Source organism: Delphinus delphis, chromosome 11 (assembly GCF_949987515.2).
Source record: "Delphinus delphis chromosome 11, mDelDel1.2, whole genome shotgun sequence".
NCBI lineage: Eukaryota > Metazoa > Chordata > Mammalia > Artiodactyla > Delphinidae > Delphinus > Delphinus delphis.
This window is the reverse complement of record NC_082693.1, coordinates 32,868,120-32,886,814: the sequence shown is the minus strand read 5'-3', so window position 1 is coordinate 32,886,814 and position 18,695 is coordinate 32,868,120. Positions and strand designations below refer to the sequence as shown.

Sequence of the window (18,695 nt, the reverse complement as noted above, 5' to 3'; positions counted from 1 at the left end):
CTCTAAAATTCCCTACTATCCTCTAGATTTTTCTCACTAAGTAGAAAAAGGATCATAGTTAAACTTTTTTAAGATCCCTAGAGCTAGGAGGGCTTTCTTTTTAATAGAGCATGGTGAAGTTGAGTCACTTTATGATAGGGTACAAAGATCATCATAAGCTGTGTTCCTCCTGCCTTCGTTGAAGAATCTTTAAAACTCATTCAGGCCGTTAGAGAGCAGCAGAGAACTTTATTTCAATAGTTAAGCTGCGTGGAAACACATATTTTGTGCTTCTTTTCTCCCAAAGTTGAACCAGGTCAAATAATCCTAGAAGAGAGGAGCAAAGTCATTATCTTAAGTGAAAAAAGAATGAATTACTACACATTTAGGAAAAGTTAGGATAAAAAGAGAGAGAAAGACATAACAACTACTGAAAAACAAAAATAATATTTTTCTTGAGGCAGAAGAGAACTACTATAGAAAATTTGTTGGTGATTAGAAACTAACAAAATCAACCACAGACAATGCCACGTACAGAAATTACTGGTTGCTTATCAGAACACTAGTCTCACATTTCCACTTGCTCCAGGGACACCTTTGCTTAAATTTTATAAAATCCACAAACCCAGCATGACCAGCACCATCGTTTCTAGTATGAAGTGGTGGTCTTCTAATTTGTCTCCTGACCGCAGTCTCTCACCTGACCAGGTCAGCTAATTGTTCTTTCTTTATTGGTTTTTACCTTGTAAGAGAGTATACATTTACTGAGTATTTTGTTCTTACCACTGAGAATATAACACTTAGAAGAATTCTAGATTCATAACTTGTTTTAAAATGTTAATTTAGGGACTTCCCAGGTGGGACAGTGGTTAAGAATCTGCCTGCCAATGCAGGGGATACGGGTTCGAGCCCTGGTCCGGGAAGAACCCACATGCTGTGGAGCAACTAAGCCCGTGCGCCACAACTACTGAGCCTGTACTCTAGGGCCCACATGCCGTAACTACTGAGCCTACGTGCTGCAACTGCTGAAGCCTGTGCACCTAGAGCCGGCACTCTACAACGAGAAGCCACCACAATGAGAAGCCTGCACTGTGCACTGCAATGAAGAGTAGCCCCCACTCGCTGCACCTAGAGAAAGCCCCCATGTAGCAACGAAGACCCAATGCAGCCAAAAATAACTAAATAAATCAATCTTTAAAAAATGTTAGTTTATTTAACTCTCTTCATGGTTTCATGGAGCAAATCGTGCTGTACTGATATGCTTTCATTTTCAGATTTTTTTTTTTTTTTTAATTTTTGGCTGCATCGGGTCTTCGTTGCTACACGCAGGCTTCCTCTAGTTGCGGTGAGCGGGGGCTGCTCTTCGCTGCGGTGCACGGGCTTCTCATTGCGGTGGCTTCTCTTGTTGCAAAGCACAGCCCAGCTCTGCGTGGGCTTCAGTAGTTGTGGCACATGGGCTCAGCAGTTGTGGCTCGTGGCCTCTAGAGCACAGACTCAGTAGTTGTGGTGCACAGGCTTAGTTGCTCCGTAGCATGTAGGATCTTCCCCGGGCCAGGGATTGAACCCATGTCCCCTGCATTGGCAGGTGGATTCTTAACCACTGCACCACCAGGGCGTTCCCTCATTTTCAGATTTATGGGCCATATGAAAAGGGAAAATGATTCTAGGAAGATTCTGGAGAGAGAAAACCTGTTAAATATGAAAAAGACATGGCAGCAGTTGTAAGATCCATGAAGCTGGGGGATTAGGATTATCCCTTCTCTCACATAAAAGTGGGAGTGATTGAGGAACTGTGTCACATAATTGATGGACACCAACTTGGAGACAAATGCTGGAGGGGTGGGGGAGTGATTGATAATGTTATAAAAATATTCTGTACCTAACCACAGCACAATTGTTATATTCCTGAAAAGCTTCATGATCAGAGAATCCATGATTGAGACAGTTACATCTTATGGGAAAAACAGCACCGAGTACTGAGGTTATTAATGAATCCGGAAAAACTTAGAAGAATATTCAATTTTACTTAAAAAAGGCAGCACTAAATAAAGAGAATATAAATTATTATATATCTTAAGTTAGTGATAATGGTCTCTCAATAATGTCAATTTATTGATTGCTAGGAACTTCAGGATTTCTACTCTAGAATGTAAATTTATTTTAATGTTCACAATTTTCATGTAATTTAGTTTAACATTTTTATAAATTCATTTTGCATTAAATTTTGGGACGAAGGGAGCAACAGTACAAACTATAATAAAGGATGTTGTCAAACTTTCATTTGTTATGACAGGAAGAGATTCAGAGACACATAATACCTTAGGAGACAAATGATGACTACCCCTCAATTCCATTGTATAGCTTGGAGTGACTCTTAATTTTAGGTGACTCACTGTTCACCAGGCACTAGTCTAACCAAACCTTTTCACAACCTGTCACACCTTTGTACTTTCTTTCTCTTTCCATATTCCGGCATAATTAAAAGAGGAATTAATTCTTGCTGCTCTTACTTTTCACTACTTGTTTACGTCTGTGTAGTGAGTGGTTGATCCTGGCCCGTGAGTAAGCATCGAGACAGTATTCCGTGTCTTTTAAAACATCTTCATTCCTCATTAAGCCTGATTTTATCATTCATTCATTTTTCAACAAATATTAAATATCTAGTATTTTTTCAGTACCGTGCTAGGTACTAGTTATCCAGTGATGTATAAACCTGAAACCATCCCTTTCCTTGTGGAGTGTATATCCTAGATGAGGAAACAGACAGTAACTCCTTCCTTAACACTCCCTGTGTTCCTTTATTTTTTTTTCCATAGCATTTATCAACATCTAAGACTTTATTTTTTGTTTGATTTCATCCACAGAACGTTGGTTACATGAGGACAAACAAGAATTTCTGTATGTTTTGCTAAAGGAATATTTTTTGGTTGAGAAGTGAGAAAGGCACGTTTAATTTGTCACCACGTCCCCTTGATTCTGCTTCTTCAGCCTGTCTCTAAATAAGCCCACTGCCGCTTCCTTTTAGTTCAAGCCCTTTTTATTTTTACCTGGTCTATTAAAGTAGCTTTCCCTGCCTCTGTAGTACCTTTCCCCTCCAGATTGCTGCCAGTAATCTTTGTAAAATTGAAGTCTGAATTTCTTCAGTGATCTGCTGTCTTTTAAAGGTAAATCAGACTCCTTCGCTTTTCATTGTCGGGTTCCTTCCTATCTGTCCAGCCTTTTTTTTTTTTTCTCTGCCACTCCCTGCTCTCCATCTCAAACTTTATGCTGCAGTAGTATCAATATATTGCACTTCTTCAAGCTTCTCTGCTCAGTGTGGTGGCTGGACCAGAGGCTTCCCCTTAACTTGGAAGCTATTTAGAAATGCAAATTTTAGGCTCCACCCCGAGGCCTACTAAATAAGAACCCTGGGAGCAGAGCTAAGCAAGCTAAACAAGACTTCCCAGTAATCCTGATGTACCTTAAATTTGAGAATCACTACTTTAGTCCTTTTTTTTTTTAAAGTTCATTTCCTTAACAAGCTCAGCCATTAATTACCATGCTTTCAATATCATTTTCATTTGTGTAACTCTTAATTTACATCATTGACCCTGGTATCTGTGTCAGTCCTGCTTTTTAAATTGTGTGTTGGACATCTTTCCTGGATATCCTTCCTGTACTTCAGACTCTGTAGGTTCTAAACAAAATTCATTACCCATCTATTAAGATGTTTTATATACTGCGTTTCCTATTTCCTCCTTCAAAGGATTCCTCCTTGCAGCTTTGAATCCTAGATTATGCAGTATTTTCTCTTTGGTTTCTATTTTGTCTTGCTTTAGAGAAACAAAGGAAAAGATTTTTTAATAACCCTACTGACCAGAATAGGGTCAGGATTTTCCAGGCAATAGATTACTGTTGTTTATAGACCATCTGTTAAAATGTGTTTTTTTAATGTATTTTTATCTTATTCTTCCTTGCTTTTTCCTTCCCACCTTTTTTCCCTCCTCAATTGTCTTTTTCTCTCTCATTTTAAGAATTTAGAGACCATTTACTTTGAATCTTGACCTCAGCTGCCCACGTTCTACCGTAAAGCTGGAGGCATCCTTGACCCTGGGCTAATAGAGTGACAACTTGTACCAAAAGTGACAACTGGTACCAAAGATTGTAGTCAGGCAACATTTCATCTATCTCGGTACAGTTTCTGCAGTAGGTTCTCAATAAATTTTTTTCTAATGAGTAAGTGAGTAAGTTAGGCAAGTCTCAAAGCACTGGACAGATCTCCAAGGTCAAAAAACCACAGTGAAATTGTGGCTGGATACATAAGGAACCTCAAAGATTTAAGCAGTAAGTGAGAAATTTTGACACTTAAATATTTATTCAGTGAATAAATGAAAGATTTTAAAGAAAAGAATAGCCATTGTAACAGATGGTGAGGTATTTCCTTCTCTGAGAGAAGAGGGATAAATTTAGATTTTATTTCAGTGTGAACTTTCACGTTTAATTTTAAAAATTCATGTTTATGTGTGCTTCCCCATAAGCACAGTTTGATATACATTTTTAATAATTTTCGTGTCGATTTATGTAACAGTTACATTTTAATGGTTTGACTATATATCTTGGGCTATAACTTTTAACTGTTATTATAGTTCTATTTTTGTTGGATAGGAAAGACAGTAATGTATGTGTGTGTATATATATATCTGTTAAATTGCACATCTGAATTACCTTACGTATGAGAAATTTTTATATGTGAAATCATATATCTATTCTCATAATTTGAGCTATTCTCTCATAAAAAATACATTCTTAAATTATAGTAATAAAAAAAACTTTCTTTTTAACATGCACACAGGAAACCTCGGCCTGTCTCCCAGTTGGTTGCACAGCAGGTTACTCAGCAGTTTGTGCCCCCTACACAGTCAAAGAAAGAGAAAAAAGATAAAGTAGAAAAAGAAAAAAGTGAAAAGGAAACAACTAGCAAAAAGAACAGTCATAAGAAAACCAGGTAAATTTAGAGTGTTTTAATGGCACTTTTGAAGTAATAAAATTAACCATTTAATATTGTCTTTTAACATCAATATATAAAGTATATAAAGTAGAAATAAAAGATTTCATCTCTTTTACTATATCATGAAAGTGTGTTTCTTAGTTGAAGGTATATTAGAAATTAAACACAGAGGCCACAAATACAAGTGTAAGTGTGAGGACACTTTCTGTTTTTTGTTTTTGTTTTACTAGATTACAAGACATTTGTGTTTGAAATGTTTCTTTTTCACTCATAAAGCCAGGAGTGATGTTCACAATACTGAACAGATATTTGCATGAGCTTTAACCAATCAAAATGGTCATGGGTCCAGGCAGAACAGACAGTCATGATGCCCTTATCATAAGTGCACATCAGTGGAGTAACAGCCCTGCATATAACTCAACCTTAGCTGTTGTCAGCTTCCTCTGTGATTCAGCTATGTCACTGCTGTTCTAAAACATTTATTTTAGTAAAATTGATAAGCTGTCTGCGAAATTATGATAAAGCTATAAAAGCACATTTAAGAGAACATTACTCCCAGAGTTTTTTGTCATGTTGAGGAAGATTCAGGAATGATTGGCTTGATTAATGTTAATGATTTCAAACATTTAATTATATTTTTGTGGCTAGTTACACATGAATATAGAGCTTTAAAGATAGATGTATTTGTTTTGTTATTTTTACCTAATTTAATATGCATTACATGCTCAGAAAGTTGGTAGAGAGAAAAGCTAGTTTAAAATTTTATCATCTTTTGTGTTTAGGCCAAGATTGAAAAATGTGGATCGGAGTAGTGCTCAACATTTGGAAGTTACCGTTGGAGATCTGACAGTCATTATTACAGACTTTAAGGAGAAAACGAAGTCACCACCCGCATCTAGTGCTGCTTCTGCAGATCAACACAGTCAGAGTGGCTCCAGCTCTGATAACACAGAGAGGGGAATGTCCAGGTCATCTTCACCCAGAGGAGAAGCCTCATCATTGAACGGAGAATCTCATTAAAGTTTATTTTCTCCAATTTCCTAGTCACTTCTGTCATACCATGCAAATACACAGATTATGCCAAGAAGTACCACATTTTCATGACAAACATATTCATGCACAATCCATAATTTGCATTTTACATAAAATAGAAATTTGTTAGATTTTATTGCAATCTATGCCTACCAAACATTTCCAGACTTAACATTTTGGTCTCCACAGTTAAAGGTGCCATGAAAATGTGGTTGAATTGCTCATTATGCAGTGTTATTGGTAAGTCTATTTTCACTTTTAGTTTAGTGAATTCTAACACATAATTCTTGAATTCTCTACTATTGGCATGTAACGAATTTAAATTTTTATAACATAGTGCAAGCTGCCTAAATATGTATTATTTGAGAATTGTGAAACAAATAGTTATATGTATACAAGTCAAAAATCAATTTAATCAACTGTTGCTACAACAGAATTTTCTTAATGGTTATCCTCTTAAATACACCTGCTGGTACTTGGTGTGGTTAAATAGGAAGATTGTTATTAAATAAAGAATTTGTATGAACCATTGCCAATGTTTTTGACACATTTTACTAAATTATTGTTCCTGAATTATGTTTTAGGTTTTATCTGTTTTTGGGGGGAATTTTTGCTTATCTTTCAAAACATTCATTTATTGTAATGTTTACTAGCAGACTAGTAAACAATAAAACATTGATTACTTGGCTTTATAATTCAGATTTAGTGCTATTGTCATTGAACACTGGTATTTTCTGTATTATATAGAACATTAAAATTCAAGTAATTATAAGCATTTGGCAAAAACAGAAGAGAAGAAACCTGTCATATTTTAAAAGCTGCAGTTTTGGAAAAGCTTTAACTTAATAGTTTTATCACTGTTTCCTTGCCCCAGACTTATCCAGGGTCATAGAAGTGTGAATCTAATTAATACAGAAATGGGAACTGTTGCACAGAACTGAGAAATAACTAATCTTTAATCAGTTTAATTGGCCTCTTATTAAATATAACAATTCTTATAAAAATTATAGTACCCTATTTTCAGAAACAATTGCCAGTTTATGCATTTATCAATATCCTAAAATTTAAAAAGCATTTACAGCCCCACTTACTATTATGTAAATTTACCAATAAAATATTTTTATGACTACAGATTTTGCATTTTTGTTTACAACTAATAAAAGTGTTTTTTGTTGTTTCTAAAAATCCAACTTAGAAACCACACAGTACTTAAATTCTAGGGTCTCCTGCTTTCTCTTAGCCATTTGTTTAGTATGTATTCACCTATAGGAGACTTTTGAACTATAAATGAACTTTGAATCATAACTTGGATACAGAATATCACATAAAAACATCATGATAGCATTTGAAGAAAGAAATAAAACTGTAGACCCTGACAGTTGTGATATTTGGTGGTTTCATGTGGTAATGTAATTTTCTGTTTAATTGCAGTACTTTTTACAGGCACAATGGTACTGTCTTTTTTGTAAGATGCAAGTTGTGAAATACAGTTAATTGCATACAGTAAAAGTCTGTGATTAAAACATTTATATACCTCATTCTTTAGTGTTGTTAAATGAAAGAATTTTATTTGTTTTTAAGATACTTTCAGTGGAACCCCAAATGACTGGTATGTTCTTTTAAAACATGAAAATTTTTTTCTCTTATTTTATTCTTTTTCACATGTTCCAAATGTTTTATATATATACATATATATTCATTTTTAGACATAGTAAAAACTACAAGTACTAACTGTAATAGGGAAAATATTCTAATTTTTAAGTCAAAATTACTCTTTGGAGGTACTGGGTCTTATGATGATGATCAGATACTTTCTGGATATATTTTAAATGGATTGCAAGAGAGAAAAATCTGACAGAAGATGGGATTTTACCTGAACGGGGCATAGTCATCTTTCTAAATAGTAGGGAGACAGTTAGCATGGAATTTGAGAATGCTAACTGATGGCTGGTATCTGAATCTCTGTTGTAGAACCTAAGTGAGCTTGAGTAAGTCATTCAAGGTCATTTCCCGTCTATTAAACAGGGATAATGGTAATCATATCTAACTCATAGGGTTGTTGGGAGGATTAAATGTCAATCCATACAAAATTCTTAACAACTACCTGACACGTACTCTGTGCTCAGTAAATGTGAGCCTTTACTATCTTTATAGGTAAAATCCCATTACAGAAACATAATTTTTTTTGTAACAAAAATTGTTTCCATGCCTTCTTGGATGCCCAAAAGGAATTGTGTTCTGTAGGTTAAACTGAATTTTTTACATCAGATGTTTGCTCTGATCCCAGACCAGCTGTCTTTCTATAATTAAAGAACCTGATGGTATGCATTATGAGACAGGAGAAATGAGCTGAGTTGTCTACTTTGATACTTTGTTTTCCTTTCATTAATCACAGTTATCTTTTGCTGTCTTCATTTCACCCTACCTCAAATACACTTCCAAACCAGGAAACAGACTCAAATTCCATAAATACACCTAATGTTAAAATATGCAAAAAGGTTCAGAGCCTGGGCTTAGGGTATATTTTTAGCTCTGGTTCATCAACTTACCCTATGGTTTTAATAGTGGGTTATTTTAGCCAAATTCTATACAAAAAGAGCATTTGGATGTTTTTCAGAGTTTATTAGCTTATTTTGATATAAGTAAGAGTGAAGATATAATTTGAGGCATACAAGAATACATATTCTTAAACCTTTTATATTACACAGTAGAAATAGTTGACAATAACTTAAAGGTTTTATTTTTATTAAATGCTTTCCTAAAATTATAGTGATGACTGTAGACAAAGTGAAAACATTAAAAAAGGAAGAAAAACCTTTGCTTTTCTAAGTTGATAACATTTATTACCCTTCTTTTAGAAAGAAGTTCTTATTGCCTGAAAAGAATATAGCTTATTCATATTATATACATTCATGCTGAGTGGTCTAGAAGTTTTAGTTTCCACTGAAACCCTTATTTTACTTATTTTCTTGGTCTGCCACTTATCTCTTTTCTGGAATCTTGAAGACCTGAAGTACGAACTGGGCCATTGATAGAAATTTCTGTACTGTACTTCGAAAATTAAGTGCAAACAGAAGAGTGAATGTGTGTGTAAGAAGAGTAATCATAAAGTAATACTTCGACTTACTAGCACTGGCTCCCCTCTTCAACCACAGGCACCTTCAGGTGTCTGGAACAACTGAAATGTAGAAAAACTGAAATGTAGAAAAGTCATCAGTGACAAAAATAGCTGAGTAGACTCAAGAGACAGTGAAGATTGCAGAATACAGGATGTGACTGATCATTTGTGAAAGCAGAAGGAAAAGAACACCCTCCCTGGCTATTGAGAGTGATGAAAAAGAAGATGCCCTAATAATAAAGGCAAGGAAGGTTAGAAATGGGGAAAAAAATGAGGGAGAAGGAAGGAGAAAAAGCAAAGATAGTAGCAGAAATTAGAAAATGGGGATTGTGATGTAGTCGATGATAGCAGAGAAGAATCACTCAGAAGGGAGAGAGAGAACAAATAGAATGTATAGCATCTCGGTCTCTTGAGAAAAATTTTAAAACAAGCTATGATAAATCATCTTTGTAATGACTCAGTCATTAAGTTTTCAGTTTTGTTTAGTAGACTGTTTACTAGAGCAGCAATATGTGTAATCACTATAAAATGATTTTCTTCAAAACCAGTTCATTTTTAGAAGTTGTCATAGAGATTTACCTTGAATTATATGAACACTTTACTTTCCTGAATGCACAGCCCTGCTAGCCCAGATAGTTTAAATGTTATGTTTTTAATGTGGCTTTGTATTGAGCCAGTGCAGATATTCCAGCCTTTGTGGAATGGGCCAATTCTGGAGCATATGAAATGCCACGATAAGACTAGGTACTTATATAGAAAAGTCGAGTAGAGCTCTGAAAGCTTTTAGTTCTCTGGGACATGTTTCATGTTCTGAATTGTTTTTCAGTGGTGATTTCTTTCCTCCCCATCAGTAGGAGTTGTAGACTGTAGTACCTATTTTACTGCGGTAATACTTTCATTATTTTCCTGATCTAGATTTTCTTTATGTCAGTTTTCAATTCAGTGAACATTTATTGAGTATGTTTTGTGTGCTAGGCACTGGTCTGGGGGTTGGTTGCAAAGAGGACAAAGATGTGGAACTCACATCTTAGAGGAGAGATCTGTAAATACAATGCCATTATTTCAACAATAAAAATACATATAAGATACAGAAGTAACAGAAGAGGGAGTGCTTGCCACCATTTTTTTTTTCTTTTTCCTTCTTTTTTTTTCCCCCTAGAAAATTCAGCTTGGCCTGAGTATCCACTGTAAGTCCGCAATGGAGATGTTAGGATCTCATCTTGATAGTTGCAGCTGGTAATGTTGGGTGTCACCAGTAATTTTAGCCAGCTACCATTTCATTACTCCAGTTTGAATTTTCAAAAGTTAAAGACTTTAAGGCATGTAATGTGAGATTATCATTTTCCTATACTAATTTTTAAAAATCAGTAAACAGCTGAATGAGGTCTCCTGTTGCCTTTTTGTGAGGATATTGAGGAAACATTACATCACTCAGAATCCAAATGAGAAAATTTATTCAGACCTGTTTCAGGAAAAGCTTTACTTCAACCTGAGAAATCAGTTTGCCTTTTTCTTGTGAACAATGCAAATCATTGATTGTCCTCAGTTTTTGCTTTAGTTGTGGGAAATCTCAGATTAAAATTAGGCATACTTTTAATAATTATGTAGAACTCAGTCATCTGCATATCCATATTCTAACTTGTTATTCTTCATCTAACTACATTTTTAACTTCATCTAACTACAGTTTTTATCTACTTAACGTTTTCCCTTGTGTTCTTATAAAGTTTCTCAAATCTCTTTTGTACATAAGGCTAAATAGTAATACTTTTTTTAAAAAATCTCAAAAAAACTGCTTTATTTTAGTTGTGAGGATAAGCCCCTACGTGAAATTTTCAGTTCAAGGATCCAGTAAAATGGATCCAACTGGAATTCCTGCGGAGTGGAAATAATAACACAAGTTTGGCAGGTCTTGAATTATACGCAGGTAAACCTGGATCTGCTGACTTACCTGGAAGTAGGGAATGTGGATGAAAGCTACCATCTCATCTTCATATTTTCATTAACTCTTTTTTCAAGAGAATTCAGAAACTAAACTGGGTACCAAGATTTACTAATTTAGACTTTGTATGTGTATTATTTTCACTAACCTCTTTTAATTCAGACTAATAGCAACAATGAAATTAGCCTGTGTTCACTTCTGGAGTCAGCAAGATTGAGAAGAGTTGGGATACTGTATAAAACCAGTTTGGGAGAAGAAGACTACTAAAGGACAAAAATGTAGTGAAAGCATTAAAAAGAAAAAGAAAAGTAGGCTGTTTTCAGAATTAAAAAACAGTGATCTGGCCTTAGGTCCAAGAGGTAGCTTTTGGTCTTTAATAAGAGAAAATGTAAAAGCCTATGATGTTTCCAGTATAGGATAAGATAAATAATTTAAGGGACACTTTAACTTAATTAGAAAGAAAAAACAGAATTTTTTTTACTTTATTAAAAATAAAATATAGACATGTGAAAAGAAAAACCATTTCAAAATATGAAACCTATTAATAATAAAACCTATTAATATTAAAAAAAAAAAGAAAAACCAAACATAACATAGGACTATTTAGGATGTAGCTTCTATACAGAAAGGAATATAGATAACAATAATTCTGACTTTATTTTTCAACTAAGTACTGTATTTCTGAAGTGTAATAGTATCAGAATTCTTAATTATTTTCATTTTTCAATTTTGGGGAATCGGGGTCCAGAGACTTATCTGTTACTTAATATTATAATCATGACCTTGATTGATGGCAGGTTTTGGTGAACTTGTACATGTATGTTTTTTTTTTTTTTTTTTTTTTTTTTTTTTTTCGGTACGCGGGCCTCTCACTGTTGTGGCCTCTCCCGTTGCGGAGGACAGGCTCCGGACGCACAGGCCCAGCGGCCATGGCTCACGGGCCCAGCCGCTCCGCGGCGTGTGGGATCTTCCCGGACCGGGGCACGAACCCGAGTCTCCTGCATAGGCAGGCGGACTCTCAACCACTGCGCCACCAGGGAAGCCCACATGTATGTTTTAATTCTAATTTTCCTCATGACTAAATTTCCCTGTAAATCTAGCTTTTAATTTCACTGACAGTATTTTAAAAAAATAACAGTAGGGTTTCCCTGGTGGCGCAGTGGTTGAGAGTCCGCCTGCTGATGCAGGCGTCGCGGGTTCATGCCCCGGTCCGGGAAGATCCCACATGCCGCAGAGCGGCTAGGCCCGTGAGCCATGGCCGCTGAGCCTGTGCGTCCGGAGCCTGTGCTCCGCAACGGGAGAGGCCACAACAGTGAGAAGCCCGCGTACCACAAAAAAATAAATAAATAAAATAATAATAGGTTATAATCTATTAATGGGAATGGAGGGTTCCTGGAGATTGAACCAGGGAGAAATGTAAGGATGGTCCATAGCATATTCATTCTTTCCCTCCCCACTCTGCCCGCTTCATAATCTCTCTCCTTTGTGGATGGAAATACTAGCTGAATTCTAGGATTATTTAGGAGTTAAGGTGTCCCCACTTAGTTTTCCACTGCCACTTTTTCTAATCTTATGATCTATAGCTGAGTTTTTTGAGCATGAAGAGAATCCGTTTACTCTTTCGTCTTCCCCCTTACCCTACCCTTTTCCCACATTTACTAGTCTGAATGAACACTTAAAATGAAATACTCTTTGCTCCAACTGACAACATACTTTTCCAACTTTTTCCTCCAGCCCAACAAGGTCTCTAGGAAATGGACTGTGAAAAATGAAAAAATTTCACTAGAGGCCAACAAGAGGAGAGAATGATTTTCAATTTTAGTGTGAATTTCTGATTCTTTGTGCTCTGCAACTAATCTGATTTGTATTTTTTTAATATAAATTTATTTATTTACTTGTGGCTGCATTGGGTCTTTGTTGCTGCATGCAGGTTTTCTCTAGTTGGCAGCGAGCAGGGGCTACTCTTCGTTGCGGTGCACGGGCGTCTCATTGCGGTGGCTTCTCTTGTTGCAGAGCACCGGCTCTAGGCGCCCGGGCTTCAGTAGTTGTGGCGCAGGGGCTTAGTTGCTCCACAGCATGTGGGATCTTCCCGCACCAGGGCTCGAACCCGCGTCCCCCGCGGCGGATTCTTAACCACTGCGCCACCAGGGAAACCCCGTGATTTGTATTTCTGTGATTGCAAGTTTAATTTGTTTTAATCCCCAAGACCAATCTAAGAGATTTTCATATAACATCTTTTTTGCTTTTTTGCTTTTACTTTTAATTTGCATCACTCAGTTTAGCATTTATTTTTTCACAGTGAGATAGCATGGTATAAGGGAAAAAACAAACATGCACTTTGGATCCTCAAAGATTTCCATTTGAATTATGGATCTTCATCATTAGCCATGTGGTTAACAAACTTCTCTGAATTTCAGGTTCCTTGTTTGTTAAAAGAATAAAGTATAATTGTTATCAGGATTAAGTTAGTTTATGCATAGACCTTTATAAAGTGGAAATTATGTTAAAAAGCTTTGAACTTTACTATGAAAAGGTATAGGTATAGAATTTACCTTTTCCCCCACAGGATGTCTTTTTTTTTTTTTTAAAGAAGTACTAAAAGGTAGAATTGGGAAGGAAATGCTGAGCAGGACCTAAATTTGCTCTAGAGTGTCTTGGAAAAGACATTTAAAAACCCCCCAAAACTCATTAATTGAATGTCTACCATATATCCAGCATGTACTAGGAGCTATATGAAAAATCAAGATTAATCTTTTGAATATACGATTGTTGAGATTCGGATTATCCTGAATCCGAGAGTTTTTCAGGTCATGGAGAAGGTCTCTATCTCCATAATTTAAACAACTAATGTTGCTACTTTTAAATTTTTTTGTCCACCTAAATTTACCTTTTTTGACAGAATGAAGGGAAGATCAATATTGATTAAAAATTTGGATATAGGGGCTTCCCTGGTGGCGCAGTGGTTGGGAGTCCGCCTACCGATGCAAGGCACGCGGGTTTGTGCCCCAGTCCGGGAAGATCCCACATGCCGCGGAGCGGCTGGGCCCGTGAGCCATGGCCGCTGAGCCTGTGCGTCCGGAGCCTGTGTTCCGCAACGGGAGAGGCCACAACAGTGAGAGGCCCGCGTACTGAAGAAAAAAAAAAAAAAAAAAAAATTGGATATAGCCAGCCTGTCACTAGAGAATTAAAAGGGTGGTCTAGAGATGAAAAAATAGACTTAAGAACACATACATACACACAGTAAGTGAAAGAAATGCCTAACCATTATGGCAAAAAATATTTTCAATAATTTACAATTAATTTTAGGAATATCAAAATGTGTGAATCCTGGAAATGATCAGAAGTATTCACACAGCTCCTTATACTCCAGGATAACCAGATGGGACAGTGTGTGGGTAATACAAAAATCATTTCTATTTTTGGAATGCCTTACATACTTTTCAACAGAATTTCCTTTTTAATTACAGGATTAAAAGGAACCTAAAGGGATGATATGGTCCAGAACCCTGATGTCAAGTAAATGGATGATTGTTCTTCCGGATATGCTCTTCCCATATATTGTCACAGAAATGAATATTGCCATTCTAGTATTTTAAAAATCTCTGGGTCATTAAATTATTCTTTATTTTCATTACATTTAGTTTGTTGAAATAGAAACAATTGTAGTTACCATCTCTTTAAGTTAAACGTACTTTGAGTGCTAGCTCTTACTCTAGTTTCTTGGTACCATATCCTTTAGTTTTCTCTCTGAAAATCTATTTTCTGTTCTTATAAATGCTTTTGTCATCCATCTTTGTACCTCATTAAGTTTATCTTTATTTCTCTAAGAATTGTAAGGTGTAGTGAAAGGATTAACTTTATATTGTCGTGGTTTTTACTTGCCTGTCTCCAGTTTTGGGGGCAGTACAGAATAGTCCCTTGTCTGGCATGTAGAATATATTCAATAAATGTTTATTGAATGAATAAGTGTGTGTTTTCATTCTATTCACAGCTTGATAGCATGCTAGTTTTCATTTTTTGTCAAGTAAGGCAAGAAATTTAATCCTTATAGGGTAAGAAACTGAGGCTTAAATTTGTTTAGTGACTTTCCCATGGTCACTTATTTGGTGTAGGGATTCCAAATGAAGAACTACCACTAATTATACAGCATTTCCATATCTTGTTTCTCATGGCCAAACTCTTCAAAGCTCCAACTGCAATTTGAACAGTTTAACAGCATGATTTTTCTCCATGGAGAGAGAGAGAGAGAGAGAGAGAGTGTGTGTGTGTGTGTTTAAAGCCTCCTTTCCCTCACTTTCTGGCACTGTAGCTGCTTTCTGGCTCCAATCTCAATCTGTCCCAGCCTCTACACTGCAGCCAGAATCTGCTCTCTAAAAGGCAAATGTGACCATGTTATTTCCTAATTTAAAAACCCTTCAATGGTTCAACATTTTACGTTCAAGCTCCTTGCCAGATTATGTTCAAACTCCTTGCTGTACTAAATAAGGCATTCCGATATCTGGCCCCTTCAACCTCTAGTCTTATAGCTCATCTTCTCCTCTTTTGCATTCACTTAACTGGTGATATCAAACTTTTCACAGCTCCCTGACCCAAGAGCCTGTTTCACTGATTCCTCAGCCTGGAATTACTTCTCTTACCACACCCTAGACTCTAGGGCCACTTTTGCTACAGTCAAAAGTTCACAAAAAACAGAAGTAAAACCTGTGAGTCACTTACATAGTTATTAGTAAAAGTTTATTGTATGTACACCAAAAAGACAGCAAACTGGGAGCACTCAAACCAAAATATGGAATGAGGCTCAGGAGTATATTCTGTGAAGACTGAGTGTGTATTCTCTACAGTGACTGATTAAAATATTATAATGTCCTCTTTTCCTTTCTTTTCATTTTTTTTGCAGTTTAAACTTCAAACGTTGAGTATTCAACTGCTTTTCTTTCTTTGTTTTTAAATTATTTTTTATTATATAAGTTTCAAGTGTACAGCATTATAATTCAACACCTATATACTCTGCAAAGTCATCACCACCACAAGTCTAATTATCGTCCATCACCGTACAGTTGACCCTCTTCACCCATTAAAAAAAAAAAAAAAAAAGTATTTGGCCGCTCCGGGTCTTAGTTGTGGCACATTGGATCTTCCTAGTCGTGTGCGGGATCTTTAGTGGCGGCATGTGGGATCTAGTTCTCTGACCAGGGATCCAACCCGGGCCCCCTGCACTGGGAGTGCAGAGTCTTAGCCACTGGACCACCAGGTAAGTCACCCCTGCTTCATCCATTTTGCCCACCCCTCCTAGACTTTTCTTAAATGAAAGGGAATTGGTTAGTGGTTACCTCATACCAATTTTCGGGAACTATTTAAGGTCTGCTTATGATTTTCACATGCATAAGCAAAAAGTGACCCAGGTCAAGTTAACCTCTTATCCCGCAAAATAAGCTAAATTAAGCTTTGCTTGTATGACTAACTGGTTTTGTTCGCTCAGGGAATTTTCAAGTCTGGCGTCTGTGTTTCATTTTAACATTATGAAGTGTCTCTTAACCATGCCCGCAGGCAGAACTGATTGCTCCGTTTTGTATGTGTGCCCACACCTTTACAGGCTTATATCCTAATGTCTGTATGGTCGTATTGCACTTAACAAGTATCCACTGTCCCACCCCCATGCCCCAACTAGGCGTCTTTGTACCCCAAGGTACTCACACAGTGCTTGGCACATGCTTTGTAAATGTTCAATAAATGAATGGAGTGAAAATATGGCTGAGAAAGAGGGAAAAGAAATGGAAAGCTAAAGGCAAAGCTCTTTAGGGAGAATATTAATTGTTTTGGACATGCGAATGGTGAGCTGTGAGGAGGATCAAAAAGGCGTAAAAGGTTGAACCTCATCAGCCTTATAGGAACTTACAACCTCGATGGGAGGCGAGATATGCATCCTAAAGGGCATTAGGAGGTAATTAGACATCTGGGTGAAAATGGCTCGAACCGACTGTATTATAGAATCTTAGAGGCTGGGGAAGTCCCTGCTGAGAAGGATGTAAGTGAGAAATGGCTCGATCAAGTGCCGTCTAAGTGCAAGGGTTTTTTCGTGCGTTAAGCAATTTTATCTTTACAAGCACCCTATGATGAGGATGTCATCTCCATTTTAGAGACGAAGAAACACGCTCAGAGAATTTAGGGCTTTCAGCGTCCCAAATTACCACGTGGAAGAACCATCATTTAAATTTGGGTCGGTTGCCTCAAATACCCCAATCATTTCGTCCGCAGTTGGGAGCCACAGGGCTCGAGAGTCGCCCTCCCGGGGTCGCCGGTGGCCCAAGACCCTGCGCTAGCCGCGTCCGGCGTCCCGCTGGCCCCAGCCCACCCGGCGCGCCCTGCCCCCCCTCGCGCTCAGTGCGCCGGCGCGTCCGGCCGCCCACCTTCTGGGGAGAGGCCCGCGGCGGAGGCGGGGCCGGGGCTCCGGGGCGGGGTGTCCGCGCGCTCTCGAAGGTGGTGGGCGGAGAGCGAAGGGAGGCAGGGAGGAAGGGGGGCGGGCGCGAGGCCGTGGCGAAGGAGGAACTTGTTGCGCCGGCGGCTGCGTGGTGTCGCTCCCTCCGCGCCAGTTCGCCCGGGCGGGCGCGGCGGCGACGGCAGCGGCGGCGCGGGGACGGCGTGATGCGGCGCTACCTGCGCGTCGTGGTGCTGTGCCTGGCCTGTGGCTTCTGCTCGCTCCTCTACGCCTTCAGCCAGCTCGCCGTGTCCTTGGAGGAAGGAGCGGGCGGCGGTGGCGGGAAGCCGCAGGCCGCAGCGGCTTCCTGGCTCGCGGGCGGCGGACGCGGCGCCGGGAGAGGGGCGGGCAGCGCGGGCCCCGCGGCGCATCCCGGCCGGTCTGACAGGTACGGGCCGTTCCCTGTCGGGGGCCGGGGCGGGGGGCGCGGGGGCGCTGGGCTACGCCCGGCCCGGGCTGCCTGCGGGTCAGCCCCGCGCCTCCCGCCACCAGGCCCGCGTCTCCCGCTTCTTTGCCGCAGACTCTGATCTCCTTTGCTCGTTTCCCTCCTCCTCACCCTGGGGGTGAGCCCAGCGCTGCTCCAGCCCGAGAGCACCCCACGCTTTTTGTGTTTGTCTTCAGACCCATTCTTTAGGCACTATTCACAGCAGTTAGAAATTAATTTTCAACTCTTAGTTGACAGTTGCATTTTCTTTTTCCTGTTTTCTTAGAATTCGTTGAAAATACGAGGGTCCTTCCAAAGCCTTCTTGCTGTCTGGCTAGTGGGAATTCCCTCTTGTTTCCATGGCGTTCAAGTTGAGATATTTAAACATCGGGCTGGCGCCCTAGTTCAGTTTTTTCCCCCCTCCTGAATGGGACATTTAAATTTCCTGTTAACGCTTAAAATTTTCATTATTTGCCGGTTAGTTAAATTTGGATAGAGCATTTCTGCGGACTGTGAATTTTTCTTTAGGAAACGATCGGGCTGTCGTGAAACTTACAGCAAGTTAAGAAAAATAAGCGATACTTAACATGCCCACGTCTTTTGTGCGTTGGGATAGAGGTGTTTCTCTTTAAAAATCGGAATTTAAAAAGCATAATGACTTAAGTGGATTTACACAGATCACTGTCAGAGTTGGAATCAACATGAGATTTAAATGGAAAAAGCAACGCATTACGAATGCT

The 18,695-nt window shown here is 38.4% G+C and overlaps 2 protein-coding genes across 5 annotated transcripts in view; both read left to right on the top strand.

The window, feature by feature from the left end:
- YAF2 (YY1 associated factor 2) overlaps positions 1 to 8,334 on the top strand; it is a 66,238-nt gene extending 57,904 nt beyond the window's left edge. For all 3 annotated transcript variants that reach the window (XM_060024603.2, XM_060024604.2, XM_060024602.1), the window contains 2 exons: positions 4,811 to 4,963; positions 5,749 to 8,334. In XM_060024603.2, the coding sequence (XP_059880586.1) occupies positions 4,811 to 4,963; positions 5,749 to 5,986 (391 nt within the window). In that variant the 3' untranslated portion in view covers positions 5,987 to 8,334. The remainder of the gene's footprint in view (positions 1 to 4,810; positions 4,964 to 5,748) is intronic.
- A 9,270-nt stretch (positions 8,335 to 17,604) lies between these two features.
- Positions 17,605 to 18,695, top strand: part of GXYLT1 (glucoside xylosyltransferase 1) — a 55,866-nt gene continuing 54,775 nt past the window's right edge. For both annotated transcript variants that reach the window (XM_060024591.1, XM_060024590.1), the window contains exon 1: positions 17,605 to 17,919. In XM_060024591.1, coding sequence (XP_059880574.1) covers positions 17,699 to 17,919 — 221 coding nt within the window. In that variant the 5' untranslated portion in view covers positions 17,605 to 17,698. The remainder of the gene's footprint in view (positions 17,920 to 18,695) is intronic.